We start from the raw sequence: 9685 nt of genomic DNA on the forward strand, positions 1-9685 counted from the left end.
GTTGGGTCAGATCCACGACACTTTTCATGTGTCGCAGTTGAGGAAGTGCATAGCCGATGAGTCGGCAGTGGTTCAATTGGAGGATATTCAGGTGGATGCGAGCCTGAATTACGCGGAGAGACCAGTGACTATCAGAGATCGGAAGATCAAAGTTCTGAGGAACAAGGAGGTACCTCTGGTGTTGGTTCAATGGCAACACCGTAAGGGATCGGAAATGACTTGGGAACCGGAGCACGAGATGCGGGAGCAGCATCCGGAACTATTTGCAGAGTGAGACTTCGAGGGCGAAGTCTAATCCAAGTGGGGGAGAGTTGTAACAGCCCGAAATCTCAGGTATTGTTTAATTATGTTTTTGGGGCGAGTTAAGAGGGGACTCGGCGAGTTGGAGCCTAGACTCGCCGAGTAGGATCGCAGACTTGGTCGCGGGTTCGCGACTGGACTCGACGAGTCCAGATATGGACTCGGCGAGTCGACGCTATTCAGCAGAAACCCTAACCGTTCGGTTTTGGATCGTATATAATGCTCTTATATGCCGTCATTGTCCGTCTTTAGTCGATTGAGAGGAACCCTAAACGGCTGTGGGCATCTAGAGCAAGATTGGAGGATATTAGGGCTTGAAGAGATTGTTGGGCAAAGAGGAGAAGGGTTTTGGCTAAAGGAACAGCAAGGGATTCGAGTTTTGCGGTTTGGAGACTCAGAGAGGGCATATTCCAGGTAATATTTCGGATTCCAATTCTGTTATTTGATGTGTATGCGAAATTAGGGTTTATGAAACCCATTTAGTGATTAGATGGGTTATTATGTTATTACCCGAACGTTTATACCCCAGTAATAAGATGTTTAGAAGTCCAGAAAGTCCCATGATTGTATATCTCGGGATCATACGTAATTTAGAAAGCAGTTACTCGTCTGCATGGCATGGACTCGCCGAGTTGTTCTTCAGACTCGGCGAGTAGCTTGAAGATTTACTGGGACTCGCCGAGTTGTTCTTCAGACTCGGCGAGTGGAGTCGGGGTGGCCCCACGATTCTTCCAGGGGTAACTCGTCGGGTCGAGGAGGATACTCGACGAGTAGATAATGAATCTCAGAAAGTTGGAGGACGTCTAGACTCGCCGAGTCGCCATGGTACTCGCCGAGTCCGGTCAAGTTGACCGTTGACCGTTGACCAGAGTTGACCTAAGTCTGACTTCTTAGGGATAGTCACACTTAGAAGATATAAGTATTAATGAGATATGTGATGTTATAGGGAGGTTGTAGCTCGTCGGATTGTGCACGAGTGATTTCAGGATTTGCTAGCTTTCAGCTTTTACGAGGTGAGTCTTCTCACTATACTATACCCGGAAGGGTTTGACTGTGTGACCGGAAGGTCGGATATGATATGTGATATGTATGCTATATGTGGTAAGTTATTTGTTATATGTGCTATGTATGTTATGGGCCGGAAGGCGATTATATTATGGGCCGGAAGGCAATATGTTATGGGCCGGAAGGCGATATGTTGTGTGATGGACCGGAAGGTCGGCGTGGGTAGGACCGGAAGGTTTACCCAGCAGGGACGGAAGTCCCCTGAGACACATGGACCGGAAGGTCGGGCCTGGAAAGGCGTATGTGCGTAAGTTGTATATTGGGGAACTCACTAAGCATTTATGCTTACAGTTGTTGTACATGTATTTCAGGTACTAGCGAGGTCCGTGGGAAGGCGTCGGCGTGATCGATACACACTGAAGACTACTTTTATGATCTTGGGATTTTGATTATTTGTATTTGACAGAATACTTAAACTATTTATGCCTTGTTTTGAATGGAAATAAATACATTTTTAAAATGAAAAATTTGTTTGAAAATTTGAGTTGTTACAAAATGCTTAAGAGCTTGTCAAAGGTACTGCTTCAAATTACAAAGAGGAAATTAGAGCATATATACTTGCTCCTCCTGGTGAATTGTTAGGGTGTTCCAAAATTTGGGATGACATCTCAACAACTAAAAGCATGTGTAGCCTGTTGATACTGAAACAGGTTATCATCCTCTTCAAGCAACCTATATCTTTGTACCACAAATGTTACAACCATCAACTATTCCATTTTATATATGATATGAATGAGCGCACTGCAATAATATCAATTTTACTTGGATATAAGAAATAGCTGCAAGGATTTAATTTAAGCATACAAGCCTTTCAATTGTTTCCTTTTTTCTCATCTAAACATATAATTCTTCTTCTACCCCTTTTCCCCCTTTACTTTACATAAAAGAGAAATAAATGTAAAGTAAAATGATAATATATTACAATTTTCTCTTAAGAATCCTTATCTACTTATCATTGCATCTACAAGCCTAGTTAATATTAGTCCATCTTTAAACTGTTTACTTTATTCATAATAATCTATTTTTGATCCAATTTTGTTTCACATATAAAATTCTAATGGTAAAGGTATTAAACAAAATGATCCATCATCAACGGTGTACTTTTAATCTTTTTGGTTTTAGAGTTTGGCTACATAATTTAAGTTTTGATAATTTTAGTCCTCATTGTTTATTGTTTCTCAATTTCGTCACACAACTTTCACCGTCTTTTTCTAAAAAGAATGACTCATGCAACGCACGAGCCTTTTCCTAGTATAAATAAAGACAACAGACACACAACACTACTTTTTATTATTATTATTATTATTATTATTATTATTATATGTAGATGTAGATTACTTCCTATCATAATATTATACTTTGAAAAATATACCTACCATGGCATTGTCTTCCAAATGCAATACACTCTTATAATTTGGTAGATTTTACAAAGTTAAATGCTATAATTTGGTAGATTTTATAAAATAAAATTCTATAAGTGGGTACATTTTATGAAATACAATGCCTTAATAAGAAAACAAAGTTAATGTAATTTGATGATGGAATGTTGTTCCATTCTTTACCTTTTTAATTTATGTCATAGATTGTTATGAAAAGCAATCAAATACGAAATTTAACAAAAAGAAACATAAATCAAACGGATTTACATATAAAGGATTCATAATTCAGAATACATACTTGTATGTTAATATCTACAACAAATCTATAAACTAGGGCCGATTCCACTATGGCGGCAACCCCTGTTTTTTTCGGACGCGTTGTAAATTTTTTCATTTGTTCTATTATTGTACCACTACGTAAAAAAAAAAAATTATGCCACCGGCAGCATCTACTTGCGCCCGTCACTGCTATAAGCACGGAAATAAGTAGTTTCAGGCCTGCGAATTAAAGTGTCCCAAGACAGTAATTAACCCGGTATGGTTTCTGTCTTGAGGATACAACAATCATTTCAAGAATAGATCTTGAATATGTCGAAAATCACCATGCTCCTATGTAATATCAAGAACGATTTTAAGAGAATGTGTATGTGTGTGTGTGTTTCATTAGCCTTCAAATTATATCTGACTTAATGTATTTATAGGCTTCTATTGGTGGTTGTAAACCACCAACCGAAATTAATTGCCATAAATTGCCATGCAGTTAATTCTCTAATTAACAAAATTTTACTAACTTAAAAATTAATAAATAATCAATTCAAGAAGATCCTCAAGGCCCAAGGCCCTATATTTGACTATTAATATACTAGTTGAATTCTTGTGCATTGTGCATGAATATAAATATTTAATTAAAGTAATAACATTTAACAAATTGTAATTTAATATTTTTACATGTAAAACCAATGGCAATATCAAAACAAACTCTATAGTTAACATATTAGTTTTATTAATTTTAATTAATCTATATCATTAGTTATTTCCATTATTAATTCATGATTTTATAGACCGTTTTATGTTGTGTAAATTATATATCAAACATATATTGATTTCTATGTATAAAAAACAAAGTAGTATGAAAAAATAAATACTACAACTTTTGATGATATATAAAACGTTTTAAGATGTGTAAATTATATATAAAACGTATACCGATTTGTATCTAAAACAAATAACAAATAGTATGAAAAACACTATAGCTTTTAATAAAATAAAAAACAATACAACATTATAACATTTACATCAAACAAAACTTATTAATCCGGATTATTTTTATAGTAAATTACATGAATGGTCCCTATGGTTTGGGGTAATTTGCGTGATTGGTCCCTAATTTATTTATTTTTAACTCGAAAGGTCCCTGTTGTTTGTTTTTGTTATGCGCTTGGTCTCTATTGTTTGTTTTTGCTACGTGTTTGGTCCCTATCTTAGCTAAAAAGACTATTATTTAAATATGAAAAAAATATTAGGGTAGGTAAGGTAATGTGAGGGGGTGGGGTTCGGGTGTGTTTATTTAAATAAATTAAAAAAATCAAGGGCAAAATAGTCTTTTTAGGTAAGACAGGGACCAAACGCGTAACAACAACAAACAATAGGATCTTCCAAGTTAAAAAAATAAGTTAGGGACCAAACACGCAAATTATCCTAAACCATAGGGACCATTCGTGTAATTTACTCTATTTTTTATTTAGTTAGCTTTTTTATACCGTGATATTTTAAATTTTTTGACAGTTTAAAATAATAATTTCTTTATATTTTAAATTTTTTGACAATTTAAAATAATAATTTCTTCGAAATAACTGATAATAATATTACATAAAACTAAAAAAAGACATTACAAACCTATTTACTTTGTCTATTAAACTAATATACTTTAGGTTTTATCGTGAACAAAAATGATAAATTAATCACATAACAAAAAACATGTTGCTCAAACTTTAGGTTTTTATCATTAAATGTATATTATCTTTAAATTAATTAATTAAAATGAAATTTAATGTAGTTATTTTAGGTATTTGAGTTATGGACGGATGGTAGAGAGAGGCTTGCAGATGAGTACCGGTATCCAATATTTCGTCCGTATAAAATGGAACGTCGGCAGCCTTACCAAATAGCAATCCATCAAACAAAGTCAGTTAATTTTCATCGTAATTAGGGCTTCTGCCACCACAAATCTCTCTCTCCATGGAGATTTCGCCATGGAGCCTTTGACTTTCCTTTCTTCTCTTGCCTTCATTTCCTTTCGTCTTCTACTCGTATATACCACCTGTATAATCTTCAATGAGGTCAGATCTATTTTTTCATTTTTCTTCGCAAAAACTAGATTCTTCGTCATCCTCAGGATAATAATCATACCACCTAATCTAATCTAATCCCAATTTCGATTCTTTTTCAGATTCTCGTCTAATCCGCCTCTTTTTCGTTTTTGTTTCTCCCCCTACAAAAACTCAGCTATTTCCATTCAACTATTGGTTTATTTTTGTTAACAAGTTGACTGGTAATAATATCAGATTATAGTTTTGGGGGGTTTTTTCTTTGTTTCCACCATTTCTAGGAACTATGGCTGATGATTTTTTATGCGATCCTAAAGTTTATAGTCCAGATTATTTGCTTTCTTCATTGAAGATCGGTGATTGGTACCGAATGGATGATTATACAGATAACAGTTTCGATTTCGATGGTTTTGATGATTATTTGAATTTGAATCGGGAATGGAAGAAGGAGGATGTTCTCGATATGCTGCCTTCTGATCCTTTTGAGATGAACATAAGCGGTGGGTGTACGATGATTAGGGGGTGGATTCAAAAGGTTGATGACGATATCGGATATATCAAAATCTCAGAAAAATCAATTGCCGATGAGATCAATTTAGATGATACAAGTACAACAAATGGGTTGTTTTTCTTCGATGGAAGTAAGGAATCTAAAGCCTTGCAGCATTCATTCAACAAGAACACAAATTGTTGTCAAAGCGATGGGAAAGATGATATCCATGTTGGTGTTCCTCATGATGCTTTATTTTTCGCTATTGGTCATTTAGGAATGAGGGATTTGATGTCTGTTGAAAGGGTATGTAAATCTTTACGTGATGGTGTTCGTAATGATCCTTTGTTATGGAGAAATATACATATTGATCAACAACCAGGCGAATTATTTGCTGATGAATCTCTTTTAAGAATTACAAATCGAGCAAGTGGTAGTCTTCAATCATTGAGTCTTGTAAAGTGTTTGAAAATCACAGATAATGGTCTCAAGAATGTCATCCAGCAAAATCCAGGGCTAACAAAGGTATGTATTTGTATCAAACCATATATGCATTTAGGGTGTGTTCTTAACTTCTTATGTGTGGTAGTGATTAGAAAGCAATTTCCTTTTTTGGATTATTTAGGTTCAAGTAATCAATTTCATGTTAGTTATAACTATACTTCTTATCAAGGTGTAAAATAAAAGTACTTGTATACCTTTATTTTACCTTTTTCCTATTTGATCAAAACTTGTCAAACACTCAAAACCATCAAGAAACTCTTTCAAACACTATCTCTTGTAATACGTTTTATTACAAATTTACAAATTTATTTACTTATTTAATACCACATAATCACTTTCAAAAGTCAAAACCCACATCCAAACACCCCTAAATGTTTTTTTGCTACATGAAGTTGTAATAATCACTTTTGATGACATTGAGTTTTTCGAGTTTCTTAACTATATAAGGAAGTAAATTTACAACACAAAGGTGTATAAAGTCATATTTCTTTTTAGCTTAATACATACAGAAGGGTAAAATGGTCATTTAGTCAGATTCAGACAGTTCATTCGGTCAAAAAAAGTCTTTAGACTTTCATAGTAATTAAACCTAGTGTTAGTTGGCCCTAACTAATGAAATTATCACTTTCAAAAAGCACATATAGAAGGGTAAAATGGTCATTTTTAACTAACATTTTAAAAATGGTGAATGCAGTTAAGTTTACTGGGATGTAACGGGCTAACTATGGAAGGGATTTTAAGTAATTTAAAGTCTTTGAAGACAACCAATGGAGGTGGAATAAAGCGTTTAAGAATTGGTGGACTTCACTCCATAACAATGGAGCAATTTGAAGACCTAAAAAAAGTATTATCCATAGATAATAATAATAATAATAATGATAATAATAATAATAATAATAATAATAATAATAATAATAATAATAATAATAATAATAATAATAATAATAACAAAAATCACCTCACTTGCCCTAAACCCCGATTCTACAATGGCGGGCAGTTGCACCTTTCACTAGAAGATGACCGCCCGATTGACATCGAAGCCTGCCCGAAATGTCATCAACTGAGACAGGTGTATGATTGTCCAGCTGACACATGTCAAGGGAAACGTTATTGTTGTAGGGCGTGTACTTTTTGCATTCCTAGATGCATCAATTGTGGATGTTGTTTGAATGAACGCAATTACATGGAGACGTTTTGTTTGGATTTCATTTGTTTTCATTGTTTAAAACAGATTTTAAGTTTCACAAATGGTGGTGAAGATGAAGATATGAGTGTTGATTCGGGGCAATCTGGTCATTATCAACAAGCAAGTTATAGGTTTTGCCTTTATGGCTAGATGAACGGGTTTCTGATTGTTTTTTTGTTCGTGGGTATGTGTTTAAAAGTGAAAACTAGAGATCGTTTGAAGAAAATGAGGAAAGAGTTTGTAGAAAGTGTACCTATTTTAGTAGATTCTTGAAAGGGGTAGATAAGAAACTAGGTGTTTCTTGAAAAAATTGGCAGATTTTCAAGATTGTGTATGGATTTGGTGTTTCTTGAAAAATAAGCAAAATTTCAAGATTCTCTTTTGGTGTTTCTTGAAGAAATATGTAGATTTTCAAGGTTCTCTTTTGGTGTTTCTTGAAGGAATAGACAGCTTTTCAAGATTATCTTTTTGCGCTTCTTGAAGAAATAGGCATATTTTCAAGATTCTCTCATGATGTTTCTTGAAGAAATAGGCAGATTTTCAAGATTCTCTTATGGTGTTTCTTGAAAGGAATAGGAAGATTTTCAAGATTCTCTTTTGGTGTTTCTTGAAGGAATAGACAGATTTTCAAGATTCTCTTATTGTGTTTCTTGAAGAAAAATGGCAGATTCTAAAGATTGTCTATGGATATGGTGTTTCTTGAAGAAATTGGTGTGTTTACTACAACTACAAGATTGTGTATTGGTGATTCTTGAAGAAAAAAGATTTGTAAGTTATTTGCTTGTTTTCTGAATTTTTAATTTTATTTTGTTGGGATTGTTTCTGTTTATTTAATATTGTGAAAGATAGGATCCATAACATGAAAAGATAACCGACCCTTGACCATGTAATGGTCTATAGATGTGTAAGATTTGATGCATGTAATGGTTATAAACATATGTAATGTAATGCACGCATTTTCCAATTTAATAAATGCCCATAAAAATGTATTTTGTTAGTTCCATTTTTATATGTAATTTGACGATACTTATGAAAATTGTTACATTAAACTATGTCAACCTCATTTGAATAAAAGAAATTAAATATCCTCCTACCTTTAGTTCCTACATATCATCTTACCTAGTTAAATGGTGACATGTTTAACATTTAATGTTTATTTAATAAAATTTAATGATATTTTAGAATACTAATATGATAACTGTCATCATTTAATTATTTTTTAGTAGGTTGCTATATTGGCTTGGTTTGGTTTGGTTTGCTATAAATATGTAATTTGTGTAGTGATTATCTATAAAGATTTTCTTAAAAGCGACACTTATTTATTTACAAATAAAGGAGTTATTTTAACGTTCTTAAAATAAAAATGTGAACTTTTAAATACAAACTATTTTTGGAAGGTAGAGATGCTAGATTTTCTAGGTGCTTTGAATAACGTATACAATACGTATACGCACATTAACAACTCTAAAAGCATACACAAAAAAATGTTGTCATATATATATATATATATATATATATATATATATATATATATATATATATATATATATATATATATATATATATATATATATATATATATATATATATATATATATATATATATATATATATATATAGGGAAGAGTTCAATTGAGAAAAAAAAAAGTTAAGAATGGGGGAATCATTCTCAGTCATTCATTTATTTTTGCCGCAAAAGCCTCCATCGTACCAACGGAATTGGGAAATGAATAGACATGTGTTTTCCAACAAAACATATTTCCTTAAACTATATTAATCATTACCTTAATATATACAAAAACATGGTTTTTTTTCGTTTTTTTATTTTTAGAAGCTATTTTTATCAAAAAATGATTTAAATATACCAAAATTCATGATTTTTTATTCTCTACAAATAGATATCCATATTGACATAGTTTTAAGATAAAATAAAAAAATTAATTTTTTTTATATTTTCAGCTATCGTTATTCATAAGTGAATAAAAATGTATCAGGTTTTATTACAGTACATTCGTTATTCACTTATGAATAAAAAGTAAGATTTTTTTTTTTTACAATTTAAGTATCATTCATATATGAATATAGCAATAATAAACATAGTATATTCATATTTAAATATTTGACGATGTATTCACTTGTGAATATTAACATAGTATATTCACTTGTGAATATTAGATGGTATGTTCAGTTATGAATATTAAATGATATTTCATATGTGAATATTACATAGTATTACATGGTATATCACATGTGAATATTACATAGTATATTCACTTGTGAATATTAGATGATATATTCACATATGAATATTACAGTACATTCGTTATTCACTTATGAATAAAAAGTATGCTTTTTTTTTTACAATTTAAGTATCATTCATATATGAATATAGCATATAATAAACATAGTATATTTATATTTAAATATTGGACGA

General features: G+C 32.1%; 1 protein-coding gene across 1 annotated transcript; it reads left to right on the forward strand.

Moving 5' to 3' along the window:
- The first annotated feature begins 4876 nt into the window (after positions 1 to 4876).
- Positions 4877 to 8241, forward strand: LOC145093484 (F-box protein SKIP14-like). The gene is made up of 3 exons (XM_079031621.1): positions 4877 to 5083; positions 5194 to 6086; positions 6760 to 8241. Exons 2-3 carry the CDS (start codon positions 5358 to 5360, stop codon positions 7399 to 7401), a joined length of 1371 nt encoding a protein of 456 aa, XP_078887747.1. The 5' UTR covers positions 4877 to 5083; positions 5194 to 5357; the 3' UTR covers positions 7402 to 8241.
- The last annotated feature ends 1444 nt before the right edge of the window (positions 8242 to 9685 follow it).

This window comes from Lactuca serriola, chromosome 3 (genome assembly GCF_051521515.1).
Source record: "Lactuca serriola cultivar US96UC23 chromosome 3, Lser_US96UC23_V15, whole genome shotgun sequence".
In the NCBI taxonomy this organism is placed as follows: Eukaryota; Viridiplantae; Streptophyta; class Magnoliopsida; order Asterales; family Asteraceae; genus Lactuca; species Lactuca serriola.